Genomic DNA, 14,588 nt, shown 5'->3' with positions numbered 1-14,588 from the left:
CACTTCACTCTGCCAAGATGCCAAGATACCAGCTGATGGGAACAAGTCTCACAGAGCAGTCTCCACCCTGCTTTCCAGCTGTCTAGAGTTTAAAAGCTGCCCTGCAGAAGGGCAGGTTGGGGGAGTAAGACTCAACCCTTGTAGCTTCTAGTTTTTACTCTTAAAGGTACAGGACGTATACAGGGTGATGGACCACAGCGACAGGTCCCAGGAACTATACCACAGGCAAAAAGCTTCCAGATAGTGTAATCAGATTCACTTTTATTATGAACAAACATGATCTCAGATTAGTACAACTATCTTCAGAATTGATATTAATGAAATCATTTAAAAATTTAGTCTTAGCTTACAAATGACTATATCATATTAAAAAAAAAAAATCCCACCCAGGCAAGAAAAAAGTACACTGCATATGTTTCCATGGCAATAAGTATACATTCTCAAATTCTGTCTTTTCCAATGGAAGTACTGAATCTCTTGAAAACCATGTAGTCTCATGATGGTATCCAGAACGTTTGTACACGTATGTTCACGGTGGGCACTGCTACGATAAAGGTCTGCATGATTTGACAGTTCCTCTGCTTAGGGTGCCAAAATGCTGCATAAAAGCTTTAGTCACACCCCAGAACTGCTTTTTGAGGTAGGTGAGTATTATTACCCCATTGTAACAGAAGGAAAAGTGAGGCACATTATACTTATGTAATTTGCCTAGTGCAAAGGTTTGAGTTCATGAGTTGGAAAGTTCATCCCCAGTGCAAGTTTCAGAGGTGGAACATTTAAGAGGTGATTAGCTTAGAAGGGTTGTGAAGAGATTAATGACTTTATCTCAGCCATTTGTTATAAAATAGAGGGTCAGAGAGAAGTCGGTAGCATAGTGGTAGGAGAGGCCTGCTTTAGCCACCAATGTAATGGTCACATTGCTGTTTGCCTTTTACACTAACTCATGTAAGCTACACACAGAGGATTCACTCAGGACATTAGCAAACGAAAGAGAAAACTTACCATTGTAAGTGCCACTACATGTTTAAAAAGATAAGTCACACACATTCACATCACTTCCAACCTTCACCAATTTTGTGCTCTTGGTAAAAGGATCCCTAGTTTCCAAAATGAAACCCAGAAGAATTCTGCTAATTGCTGTACTGATAATCCTCCAGCCAGTCTCTTGTTGACACTGGCCACTGCTGCAGGTTTTGAGGTGGTGAAATGCTCCCTGGAGGCCAGGCTCACATGCAACATGGATTAGAAAAGAGGTAAGGCGCCGAGGTCGTCCATATGGGAAGGGACTTAGAAAGTCACTTTTGAGTGAATCCACATCGGTACGAGGACTTAGAAATTCACCCTTGAGATCAGTTTCTCATTAAGCCACTTGAGCTTCAGAAAGGAATAGTGTTCCTCACTGAATTGACACACCCTACATACACACCCAAGTGTATGCTGGGTCTCTCATTCTGTGGTCTCCAGCCTTGTTGTAGTGTCATGGCATGGATCAGATGATGGAATAGGTCTAGACGAGAAAGTTGATTTTATTCTCCATATATTACAAAGCAGGCATTTAATAACCTGTAGAATTAAAAACCCCTACCAGGCAGTAGGCAAGGGGTAAGCATATAGGTCAGAAGATCTACACTGACCTTCCACTAGACTCTGTTCTACTTTAACAAATAGGTCAAAGACAAGGCTGACCCAGTGCAGGCTGGTGGCTGCAGCTTCTATTAAATGGACACAGGAAGGCCCTGCTCCCTCCCACAACTAGGAATCAACAGTAGACAAAACATTTGAAACTGGGCACTGCTAATCCCGACAGAGCAGAGCCAGGCTTCCGCGTTGACACCTGAGGCACAGAACAGGAAGGACCCCATGTCCTCAAAACACTGACAGTGTTCAGCAAGGGTCATGGCATCTCAGATCCAATGTCTCAGCCAAAGATAGGAAGAACAGCCTGGCTCCAGAGATTGGGGTCTCCTTTCAGTGTGAGGCACCTGGGAACTTGCCCTTGCTTCTCGTGTTTCCTAGCGAGGACTACGAAGCTTGCTATTTCTACAACCACTACACCAGCAAGTGGGAGTGCTGATCAAATGGGGCAGCCTTTGGTCACACAGGGTACTAAGAATCCTGTTTTGACCCCTAGGGGACTGACAAGCTCCATGACTAGCTTACTGGCCTTGCTCCATCAGAGAACCTTTCTGAGTCATTAATGTTTCTACAAATTACAGGAAACTTCTGGAGCCATGGGTGGAGGGTGGGCATAGGGAAGATGCAGAGAAATCCAAAGGCCACAGGAAAGTGGTCTTCTCCACCAGCAAAATTACATCAGTTCAGAGCCTGTGAGCATTGTCTGCAGAAAAGGGGGCTGCCTGAAAACAGGCAGGAAGAAGCAAAGGTCAGGGAACAGAGACAATTTTAAGAGAAAAGGAACACATGGGGTAGAACTGGGAACCAAGAATCGGGGCAGTTAATGACTCCTACTGTACTCCCAGGCAGTCGTACATAATAGGCTGATGGTCACAGGGCAAGGAATGAAAAGACATGGTGCCTTGGAGAGATAGTGACTAATTTTTATTCAGTCTGTAGCAAATGGAGCTAATAAATGGAGGTATCAATGAACGAGTCCCATTAGGACACCTAATAACTCAGTAAGTTTTGAATCCCCTGGATGTGTTCTCAGAGCCCTTTGGAAAGTTATCTAAGGAGCTGCTACAAATGCTGCCCCTTAGTCTATCTTCCGGCCAGTGACGGGAGGAAGAGACAAGCAGCTGATTCCTCCTCTCCAAGTTTCCTTAGCTTTTCCTTCAGAAGTAAATATATGAATTACTTTCATGTTCCCTGCAAAGATTATATGTCTAACTATTTTTGTTTGACCCAACTTCACCCTGTTTAAAATCCTTCCATTTCCGGATATGTAGAAATGCCACAGAAATCCTATTGCTGTGAGGGAACAAACATCCTAAGGATGGAGAGCTGAAAGATCAAAGCAATCGGACAAGCAGCTCATGGAGTCCTCAGAACTGAGCTGCTGCATTCACCCCTCTGGCCACACCTAACCCGAAGACTTCTAAGAACCTTTCTTGTTATCAATAAAAAATACTTCCCAGCAGAGACCACATTTTCTACCCTTCTCCTTAACTTTAGTCATTGACTTGTTACTGTGTTCCACACTGTCCAACTTCTGGCACAGTCAGGAGAGAAAAAAGGTGTGTTGTGTGGAGGGCTCCAGTGTCTTTCTAGGCCTGATCACCCTCTCCCTCTTTTCCCATCTCTCTCCTATCCTTACTTATTTATGAACCGTAACCCTGCCCCTGTTAACTTTTTCCTGATCGTCTACCTGCTTTACCAGTTGTGTGCCAAGTATATTTTTTCATTCCATCAAGCAAAGCCTGGGGTTGAAGACAATTAGCAGAGGACTTCCCAGAAAATTTTATCTCTGGTTTGAGCCACTTATCTTGACACCTAGGGCAGATCAAATGAAGAGTTATATAGAGAAAAATCAGCACCTTCAGACCTTTAGGAAGGTTGTGTACACTTTACAAGGTGGGCACACATCAGTGACTGCCCAGCTATTTGCCTGGGAGGCTGTGAGGGAGAAAGGAAGGTGACAGAAACCGTGCAAAGAACAATGGAAATGGAAGAGAAGAATATGTTTGTCATCATAAGCGCACAGTTGTTGGCTTTCAATACTCTTTTTAAAGAATGTTCCAATTTATTATTTATTTTTAAAAATCGACAGGTAAAATTGCCATGTATTTAGCATGTACAACATGTTTGTACATATATTGTGGTATGGTTAAATCTGGCTAATTAAAATATGTATTACCTTAAAAAGTTATCAAAACTTTCCCACTTTAAAGAATACTGTACCGGAATAGGTTAATATCATCTTTAGCATCCTGGTAGCATTTTTCAGTAGTTAATTAACACAACATTAAACCTCTGACAGTCTGGCTTTTGGAAAAGAAACCCAGATGACCCAACTCAACCACTCTTGTAGCTTCCATCTCCAGTTCTTTTAATCCTGGACAAGACAGCGGCCTTGGATACTTTCTTCCGGTCGTAAGCCAGACCAAGCACAGCCATGCAATCAATGAAGAATGTGGTAAGGTTGATGTGCCAGCGGTACTCGCTGGCGGAGTAGTCATAGGGGAAGGCGTGGTGGTAGTTGTGGAAGCCCTCGCCTGGAACAGAGCAAGGAGAGAGGTTATGGCACTCCGTGGATTGCTGGCTCCTTCCTCTTGGCAGACCCATTATCTGGCAGTGCACCTCAAAGCTCAGGGAAATCAGCTGTTACTCAATGAATGGATGAACCCACTGACTTCACTCCTGAAGCAAATGTCCCCAGAAGGACACTAAGCAAAGAGTTCAGAGGCCCTAGTCACCCATGACTTGTGTTGGGGGCCTTGGTGAGAGGACGTTTTTCAAGAAGATAAGATGACTACAGAAAAGCTGGCATTGCTGGGAAAAGATTTTTCAGCGAGAAATAATCCCACATGTGGCTCATGTGTTGGGGAACAGACAGCAGGATACAACGGAGGAACTCCTTTCTCCACCATATTAGGGTGGGAGGTTTTGAGAGAATGGACTTCAGCTGGCAAAAGCCAGAGGCAAGGAGGCCCACAGAGGGTCTGGGTCTTTCTCATTCACTGCTGGGTCACAGTGAGTTGTTCTGGCTTCTAAGTCTCTGAACTTTGACCCTGAAGTGGGGGAGGTGTTGATAAAGTAGAACTTCTGTGAAAATACTTAAGAGATCCCTCTAAGCTTCTAAGAACTCTGGGATAAATGTTTCACAGTGATTCAGAGGAAAATTTTCTGTAATTGGGAGTTTTTGCCAACTCTGCAAATCTTTCTGAATTGTTTCCAAAACTAACAATACTGACCCTTATCAGAGCAGGGTAAAAAAACAACTAAAAGAAAGGTCGTTGAACACTTTGTAGATGACAGTACCCAAGACAGAATAATGATTCCACTTAGGGCTTTCCAGGAATGTGCTCTCCATGCACACGGGTTTTCCAAGGTGTAAACTGCGTGGGATCATGCCAGGGCCAGGGTTCTGACAGAGCATGGCTAGCTTCCACATAGCCTTTCATAGAGCCAGGCTCTGGGGAGAGGAGGGTCCTAAGTGGTAAACTGGGGCAGCAAGAGGCAGGCCAAGGAAGGCTGAAGGGGAAGGTGAGCTGTGTCAGAGAAGATGAGCCTGTGACTGTGAGGGAGGTGATTCAAGAAGCAAAGACAGCGGGAGAAGAGAAAGGGTGAGGTAAAAGGACAGAGCAGGTCTGTGGAAGTGAATGAGACAGAGTGAAAGGCTGGCAGCCACTCTGAACTGACGGTCACATAGGACGCCAGTAGGAAAGATCACGACAGTTCAATTAGCAATACGGGAGACATCTCAGTCCAGTTTACCCCACTTCTATGCAAACCTCAGATCTGTACAGTGTAGGTGATTTATTTCAAAGATGGGTCAAAGTACAAATATGCACAATGCAAGGTGCTGGAAAGGATGAAGGAGGTGTTTGAAAGTAAAATAAAGATAGCAAATATGACCAACATTGAGAGGATACAGGAAGATGTCAGTGAGAACAAGCGTTTGACTAGGTGTAGGATGAACAACAGCTCTGATGACGGAGGTATAGAGGCCCCTGAGTCCACACAGGCAAGGCCAACTTGGGGTGTTCATCCGGAAGATGGGGGAAATAAGGACAAATGGTAGAACTGTTTTCTTTGAAATGGCAATTGGCCCTTGAATCATAGAGAAGTGACTTCAGGAATGGTTAACGCCAGATCCTGGAACAGGCACCTCTGAGGAAACCGTCTGCATTATCTGAGGGCTCCCAAACCCATGTTGGGGAAAGGAGAGCTCCTAACAGACAACAGGAAAAGACAGAAAAATAAAGTGGCAGTGGGGAAGTACCACCAAGAAACACACTGATGTGTTTCACAAGGCATAGCCCACAGTACGGCTTGGTACGTCCAACTACACAGGGAGATACTACTATAAATGTGACATACTTGAAGATTACTGAGCTAAATTATAACTTCCTACACTTACAAGACATTTAAATATAAAGCACTAGCAACAGGGCACCCAACAGGTGACCATATTTTTCTATCTATGCATCTGTGGCACCAAGTAAGTCTACAGACTTGCTCAGAGACAACTATTTGGAGAGTGTTTTACAATTTAAACTCAAAAGCAGTATGTTTACACTTTCCATTTTACGTAAGAGTGGTTTGCTTCCCCTAAGGATTTTTCAATGTATTGACCCCCTAGTTTTTTACAGTGAAAAACTGAGCTACAGACTAGCCATAAAATCAGGTCTTTCTAGCTCTACGGCTTCTAGCCAAATACCTTTATCAGCAGAGACCAGATGTGGTCTTGCTATGGACAGCTGACTTACCCACAGCTCCTAGTGAAACCAGGATGTTCTCCCGAGATTCTATGTTCTTATCATAAGGGCGATATCCGAAGAGGTGGGCAGCACTGTTCACCAGCCAGGTGGCATTGAGCACAACAGCGTACCTCAGGAAAGTGGCAACATACAGGCTGTGTAGAAAAGTTTCACCCCAACAATACCAGGGAACTAGCGTGGGCAGGATGAAACACATCAACAGGAGACCAGGCTTATAGTACCTATGTGGAGAGAAAAGCAGAGTCTGTGGAGGGAGAACTCTCATTCTTATCTGTATGGTTCTCTCTCACTAGCCTGGGCTGTTTTTTCTCCACCGCCAAGAGCACAGGTGGCAAAAACTAACATGAAGGAATGGATGGAAAATCTTTTGAACACCCGTCTTCTGGCTCGAAATTCATTCTTTTTCACAAGAGCATAAAGCCACGCTGGTCAAATCACAAAGTCATTAGCCAAATTCTGTTGCCCATCTGCCTCTGGGCTCCTTTCTCTTGGTCATCCCAGTCTTTGCACAGAGGGCGTGTTAAGTTCTCTGCCTCCATTTCCTACAATCATCCCCAATCTTTTGCTCTGCTTTTCCCTAGAAGACACAGAGTGTGCTTGACCCTTGTGGGCATATCCTTGCACTAGCTCCAGTCTACTCATCACTCACACAGGCCTGGTCTTCGACATTGCAAGGGAACCAGAGGCTTGCATCCCTCAGCAGTGATCACAGTGCCTCTGCCAATGTCCAACTTCTTCCCTTGCTGCCAATGCTTCCTCAGTCTGGCTTGTTCCTACATTCCACCTTGTATCTACAGCCCCATCCCTGTCCCAAAAGCAGCCCATCCGCAGCACACCTGACTATGCACATTGGGCTGGAGAAATCTTTAGAGGTTCTACTGTAAAAGAATCAGATCCTGATCCTCATGCAGGACTCCCCGAGACCCTCTTTTTGGGCCTTTGCCGTCATGCTCCATACTTTGGCAGAAGGGCCTCCCCCACGGATGGTGCTACAGCTCATTCTGTTCTTCCTTCTGCACTGTCCCTCCTCACACAGAAGTGAAAGTCGATCCCTAGGTGGACTCTGCTGCTATTTCTTTCATAAACCCTTCCCTGGAGTTCTCCTTGGAGCACCAAATCCCTCTCCGCTGAACCTCTCATGGTACAGAGCACATTCTGACCTATATTGTGGTCATTTGGGCTTATCGCTCCACCTGTGATTGCCTATAGACTTGATGAAGGGAAGGACTCAGCTGTAATCATTTTTATGTCCATAACTATTTTAGGACGGCGAACGCTTGTTGTATTAATTGATTTCATTAAGATAACTCAGAGAAATCAACAGAGCAATAAATTAAGGGTGGGTGTGGCCCTGTGAAATGTTAAAACCTGGGATTTATATGCTTTTAGCCATGCAGACCCAATAAATTCCTCAGCTTTTATTTTATGAGTCCTAAGGAGAAAAGGTTGGGTCCCCAACCCAGGCAACCAAAGCCACAGTCCCAGTCCCACGTTGCCGCCACTCACCTTCTTTGGAACATCACCAGTTTCTCCGCTTTTAGGTCAGACATGTCCAGCAAACCACCCTTCTCTTTGACAGCTGGGTGTTTGCGCACAAGCAGCCAACCCACGTGAGAGAAGAAAAAGCCACGTCGGGAATTGTGAGGGTCAGCATGAGTTTCTGAGAATTTGTGGTGGGCACGATGGTCTCGGGCCCATTCATACACATCGTTCTGGAGGGCAGAGAAAGAGAACAGAGGCCTGAGGAGAGAAGTCCTCCTGGGAGAATAAACGCTCAGATGTCTGCATGAGCATCCCGAGTCTGGCTCCAAAGTAGCCACAAATGAGACGCTTTCTTCTGCATGTTTGCCTAGAAGTTTACAGGGAAAAGCAAGCACCTTGCAGTCCCAGACCACAGGAATGGCACTACTGCACCCTCAAGGCTGTGTGTGGGGAGAATGGAGGTGAATCCAGCACTCAGCTTTAATACGAAAGAACCTTGTGGAATGTACAACAAGTCCTCAGGGGGTCCCTAATCTCGGGGCATAGAGAGGGAGGTAGGCACCGCAGGTCCAAGGACACCAGTCTCTGAGTAGAGCTTTGGGGAGCCCTACCCTGATGCCTTCTTGAGGGACGGTTCACCCAACCCAATAACAAGGCCACATGTAACTCATGAGGACTTCAGGGCTTGTCTGGGATTCTTTCCTTCCATTAAATGTAATTTGTCTCTTCTTTCCTTTTGCCCCACAAGAACGCCATCAGGAATCTCAGGGTTTAAAATTTACCGCTTAAAGGTGGTAAGTTTCGGGGATTTCATTAACACAAAGGGGGCTAATTTGGCTTCCTGTTTTGCTCTTGTTGCAAGCTAAGCCCAGCACCAGGAGCTGTCTTCCGCCCAATGCTAGAGCCTAGTAGCTATGAAAGTCTCCTCCCCAACTCCTTTCCTTTTGTCTCTTACAAACTTTTCCAAATCAAACCCCATACTTGACAGCCAGAATGGCAACCCCAGGTAGGACCACAACTTTGGTGTGCCCAACTTCCCAAGGACTCAGTTTTCTCATCTTTCGTGTGAAAATTAACACTAGGACTTACTTGCTGTGATGGTTTCATGAACTAGTCTATGCCGAGTGCTTAGCACAGAACCTGGCTCATAGCTGGTACAGCAGAGAGGTGTCTGCTGTGACTGACACATCACCTCCTATCCCACTGTGCATGGGGTCCTAGGAGAGTCCTTGTGATGTGAGTTTAGCGCCCACTTTCTGTCCCGGAAAACAAACTCAGTGCCTGGCTTTGTGACCTGGCCCTTATACTGAAGGACAGCAGCCACACTGTGGTAAGAGATGCACCTTGCGATAAAAACAAACCTGCACCTCATGGCCCATTTACCTCCCACTTCCCGTCCCAGTGACTCTGAAGTTCCCTATGATTGACGGACAGCAGCACTGAGCCAGCATTTGAGTTGACCACAGGAGAGGGAAAAATCAATGACCACCGTGCTAGAACGCCTCTCTGAGCACAGCTCTCTTCTTTCCACCCTGTACCATGAACAGGGTGGAGACAGGATGGCTCAGCTACACCAGCTCCTTACCTGGAAGGCCATTGTGTTGGCGATGATCAGGAAGACCCTCAGAGGTAGCCGTGCTTTGTAAGTTCGATGACTCCACAGGCGATGAGCTCCCGCCGTGATGCCCAGGGCGCTAACCACATAGTATAGATATGCTGCCAGGACAAGTCATAGGAGTCAGCAATATGCAAAGTCCATCTGGGAAAGCATTTCAAGGACACTCTCCTCGTGCCACAGCTTTTATGCTTTGGCTGAGGATCTGCTTTCCCCTGAGCCCTAGCTTTTGGCATTTGAAAAAAAAGGAAATACCATCACCTTCCAGCCTTTCCACTTAGGAGTGGAGATAAGCTCAGAAATGGCAGCAATGAAGGAGACAGAAAGGAGAGGAAACAGGGTTTCCCCACTGAGCCATTTGTCAGTCTGAAAAGGCATCACCCAGGATCTTTCTCCTTTGACCAAACCACTCTTCTCAAGCTTAGAATCCGTGACCAAGGGGCTTTCTGAAAACGATAGCCAGAGAAATCTGGGAACTGACTGCCTGGAAGAGGCTCGTGTGAAGACATTAGGTATGCAGAGCTGAGGCTATTTACCAGCTGATACCAAAATTTCAGTCCTGCAGCAAGTAGGGTGCCAGGAAGCATCAGTCCTGGACACAGCCACATTTTCATAGGAAGCATCACCGAGGACTTATATTCGCAGATGTACTGCACACCTTGACTGGTGTAGGTGCTCCTAATACTGCACATTCCAGTTGAGGAAACAGATGCTGTGTGCATCCAGGGTCACACAGTAAAACTAAAAGAACTAGGTTTTCTGGAACCACTCAGTTCATGTTATAGACCTACCAACCACCCTGAACAACCTATTCCCAGGTCTCTCCTTCACTGCATCCCTCTGCCAGCCCATACTCTGCCCAACACCCGTTCTAGATAACTCTGAAACACCGTCTTACTTCACCATCCTTCAGACCTGAAAGTCAGGAGGCACCCTGTACTCTCCAACAGGGAAAGGGTACAGGGTGTACCCATCTCTTCCTCCGACGGGCAGACAGAGGCAGGGGCTGGGGCCCTAATGGAAACTGTTAACGACACATCACTCCTTGGGGGCAGCTGGAAACAAAGGATCCTCAGTGGCCACAGAACTTAGCTGTGGTTGAAGATAGCACATATTGTGACAAACTGTCCTGTGTTCTTCTCCAGCCAGAGATAAGTTTCCAAATAGCCTCATCTCTCCCTCTCCTCCCTCCTGCACCTGGTCCTGTCCCTCCTACAGGATCCCCAGGAGAGCCACAGAGCCAGCATCTGTCCTAGTAAAATTCTGGCACATTTCCTCTGAGCTGGGCTCAAGGTCCCAAATGACTGACAGAACCTGGCGTCTGATGATTGATGAACCTTAAGCAGGCCTGATCTTCAGGCTGCTTTTCAGTATTTGACTGCACCTGAATCTGGTAAGGCCCAGTGGGGCCAGAGCTGGGGAATCTCTAAGTAGAGGCTTTGGGCCAGGGGTGGTGGCACACGCCTATAATCCTAGCACTTGGGAGGATGGGGCAGGAGGATTACCACAAATTCAGCCTAAATTACAGAGCAAGTCCCGGTCTCAAAAACCCAAAACAAAGCTGGCCATGGTGGCAAACGGCTGTAATCCCAGCACCTAGGAGGCTGGGGCAGGAGGATTGCCTCGAGTTCAAATCTAGTCTAGGCTACAGAGTGAATTCAGGCCAGCCTGAACTACACAGGGAGACCCTGCCTCGAAAAAACAAAAAACATGAGCAGAGGACTTAGCTCAGTGGTGCTGCCACCTGTCTCAAAAGCACAAGGTCCCGAGTTTGATGCCCGACTCCAAAAATCCCCACAACAAAATGAGACTTTGGGCAAAGTCGAAGCACTCAGATGAGGGCCAAGGAAGCATCTCCAATGGTTTCATGTAGCACTGGGTCTTAAAGTACGTAGGAATCCTCATTAACAGGGGAATTGTGAAAAGAACCCGGGCATACTCGTTCCCTTCTGAACAAAATACCAGTTCCACCAAGTAAAAGACTTGGGTCAGTTAGAAACATTCTCCCTCTGCTTCAGTAAAGGATTGTTAGTGTCACACTGGTGGCTAAAATGACACCTCACCGCTTTCCCCTATGGAGAAGGCTAGAGGAGCTTTGCCCTTTGGCTCCCGTGCTGCCAGGATACCTCCTCGTCCTTGCCTTGCAGGCTCTTCTAGAGGCTACAGAACAACGTAAGGCTCAGCCGAGATTAGGAGGAATGAGTGCCGAGATGACACACTGACCTAAGGAATCTAACTTTCGAACCTTGTTGGTACACTGAATAATGGTGTTTCTGAGAAAAAGGATCTTCTCAGTGACAGTTTCCTGGGGCTCTTAAAGGATTTTCCCAGACAGAGCTCCAGGGACCAGACCTCACCACCTATAAAACCTAAAAACGCCCAAAAAGAGACAGCGGGCACTTGGCTGACAAGTTCCTCTACACAACTTGTAACTAACCGGCAGCAGAGACTGCTCCAGGAGACCTCCAGTTGTGCTCCTCAGGGGTCCTGCTCACTGACCCCAAGCTCCGTACCCGCTCTTCCCAATACCCTGCAAAGCATGTGTGGGTCCCGGGCACAGGCACTGCTCTCAGCCCCACACTGGGGAATCCCTGAAGTTCAGGGCAGGTCAGGACAAAGTGGGAACATTTACCTTGCTAGAGGCTCTCTTCTCTGGCAAGGAGGGATGTGCACGTGTGGGGAGGACAGGCTTAGATAGGGTGGGGCCTTGGCATGCTGTGCCCTCAGTAGAGGGGTGGGAGCAGGCATGTTGTGGAGTGGAACATGAGACGCTTCTACCGTCCTACACTAAGAACGTTTGGTTGACTGGCATGTGCTGCACTGTAAGACCTACCCGGAGTGAGACAGCAACATATCCGTACAACTGGGTCACACAGGAGCCATCTTCATCTCCCTCCATGACAAACCAGCCGGACCCGGCCAAGAGGGCCAAATACTGTAGTGTTTTGTTTGTTTGAGACAGGTTCTCACTATGTAGTTTAGGCTAGCTTTGAACTCTGTCATGATCCTCCTGCCTCAGCCTCCCAAATGCTGGGATTACAGACTCGCACCACCACACCAGGCATCAAATACTGTAGTTCTTTGTTCCTTCCTTTCAATGATATCCCTTCCTGAGCAGTTTCCCCTCACTCTGCTCCCTGACTGGCTCAGCATAGTCTGTGAAGCCCAGGGTTTGGCACCAAGTACCCATGCTGGCATTTCCCCTAGGAGGAGACCTCAGTTCTCCTGTGGCAGATGGGCCTGGGACAGGCAGCCCCACCAATGGCTCAGCGCAGCAGAGTTTTCTAAGGGCAGCTGACTCTCTGTCTTGGTCTTCGCCTCAACGTCCATGCAGAGGCTCAAGGCTCATTCCCCAAGACCTGATATGCCTGCATCCCACCCACTGGGCTGTATTCCCAGGCCACCAAAAAGATGTGGCCTGCTGCTCTGTGTCCAAGATCCCACCCAGCTGCCAACAGCAGCGAGAACTCTGGGGTACTGGCTGGGGGGCAAGGGGACCTACTTACCCCACAGGAGAGTGTAGAACTTGCAGGTGGGAACCAGTGTGATTCCGTACAGGGCTCCCAAGTGCAGCAGGGTCATCAGGATGATGTTTCTCCAGACATACTCCAGCTTGGGTGGGGGGCCCTCCGCGTCCTGGTAGCTGGGGTCGTGTATGTCATCTTTAATTTCGGGGCGGATGTCTGCTTCCAAGTACTGCGGAGCCTTGTCGAGCTTCTGAACTCCGTTCTGCAAGCCCCCAGAGGGCGCTGTGATGGTGGTGGTGGTGGTGTAGGAGCCAGACACCTGGAAGGAGATCATCAAGGGGAGAGTTGGGAGGTGTAGGACAAGTGTGAGGACAGCAGGGGACTCAGCTGTGTACCGCAGCTGGGGAAAGGGCGCTAGGGCACTGCCCTGCCCAGGGCGGGGGAGAAGTTACCTGGCAGTGGGGTGCACCCAGAGATGAAATAGAAGGAAGTCTGCAGACACTGTGCAGAGATTGGAAATGAAACCTTAAGGTGAAGAGGCAAGAGAGGGTGAAACTCTCGCACCCTCAGCAATGCACAAAGGAAACCCCGTGCGCATACATAAAGCGATAGGCACGACCGCATTTTTCTAGCTCTAAACCATGCAGTAAGTGTTAGGGAAGGAGCGCTCCCAATTACAATCCATACCCCACCAGGGTATGGGCAGTACAGCTCGGAAGACGTACAAGTACCCCCCGGAGCCCCGAACTGGCTCCCATCGCGCGTCTCGGAGAAGCCAGCCCGGCCTGCTACCGCGCGGCAGGCCGGGCCGGGTGAGCTCACCTCCTGCAGCATGTGGGCCGGCATCTCGGCTCTCGGTTGCTAGGGTCACTTCCGCGGGCTGAGACTGCGGAAAGCGGTACCTCTGAACCACAGGATGGTCTTCGGTTCGAGGCCGCTTCCGAGAGGCGATCTGGCGAAGCCGCGCTCCAAACCTGCTAAGCGCGGCCGGGCGAGCAGGCCTGCCTCTCTGTCGTGGGTCTCCGGGGCCGGGGATTTAAAGGGCAGCACTGGCAGCGGTCGGGCCGTGCCCGGTATTTCCCCAGACTCCTTTTCTCCGCTGCCAAAATGGGGCAAAGTGTGCGGAACCGGCCGGCCCAGGCAGCCCCGCGTGGAGGCGAGGGAGGGAGAGGGGAGGGGATTGGGAGCCGAGGAGCTCTGAGACCGGAGCCCGGAGCCGGGATGCTGCCGACCCAACGCCCGCACCCCGGCCCCTGCCTCCGGGGAAATGCTAATGACTCCTGAAAGCTGCGGCCTGCCATTGGCCGAAGGGAATTTGGTGCCACCTCGTCCTGCCGTTGCCATTGGTTCGGAGCAATCTGCTGTTCCCTCTGCCGCCCGCTCCTTGCTCCCCTCCCCCTCTTTTTCTCGTCTACTTCCAGACTCGGCCGTTGGGCTGCGGCCCGGCGTCCCGCGGCTTCGGGGCGCTCCGAGGTCTCTGCCGGAGAGAGTTCTGTCCGGCGGTGGGGGTTGAGCGCAAACTCATCTCTACCCGCGTTCAGGGCGCAGGGCTGAGCAGTGGGGAGATCCGCGGGGAATCGTGGGGAAGCCACTCCAACTGCACTGTCGCTTCCCAAGCCCCAG

At 48.8% G+C, this 14,588-nt stretch overlaps 1 protein-coding gene across 1 annotated transcript; it reads right to left on the bottom strand.

The window, feature by feature from the left end:
• Positions 1-929: 929 nt before the first annotated feature.
• LOC104850789 (acyl-CoA desaturase 1) lies at positions 930-14,208 on the bottom strand. Its single transcript, XM_010607885.2, has 6 exons — positions 13,788-14,208; positions 13,005-13,284; positions 9,469-9,599; positions 7,908-8,113; positions 6,390-6,622; positions 930-4,172 (listed from the first exon to the last, which is right to left on the bottom strand). The coding sequence occupies exons 1-6, from the start codon at positions 13,809-13,811 to the stop codon at positions 3,973-3,975; spliced, it is 1,074 nt and encodes a 357-aa protein (XP_010606187.1). The 5' UTR covers positions 13,812-14,208; the 3' UTR covers positions 930-3,972.
• Positions 14,209-14,588: the final 380 nt, after the last annotated feature.

This window comes from Fukomys damarensis, unplaced genomic scaffold, assembly GCF_012274545.1.
Source record: "Fukomys damarensis isolate Sample0158 unplaced genomic scaffold, DMR_v1.0_HiC HiC_scaffold_8, whole genome shotgun sequence".
Classification (NCBI taxonomy): domain Eukaryota; kingdom Metazoa; phylum Chordata; class Mammalia; order Rodentia; family Bathyergidae; genus Fukomys; species Fukomys damarensis.
Note: the sequence above shows the minus strand (reverse complement) of the source record. Positions and strands in the feature narration are given on the sequence as shown.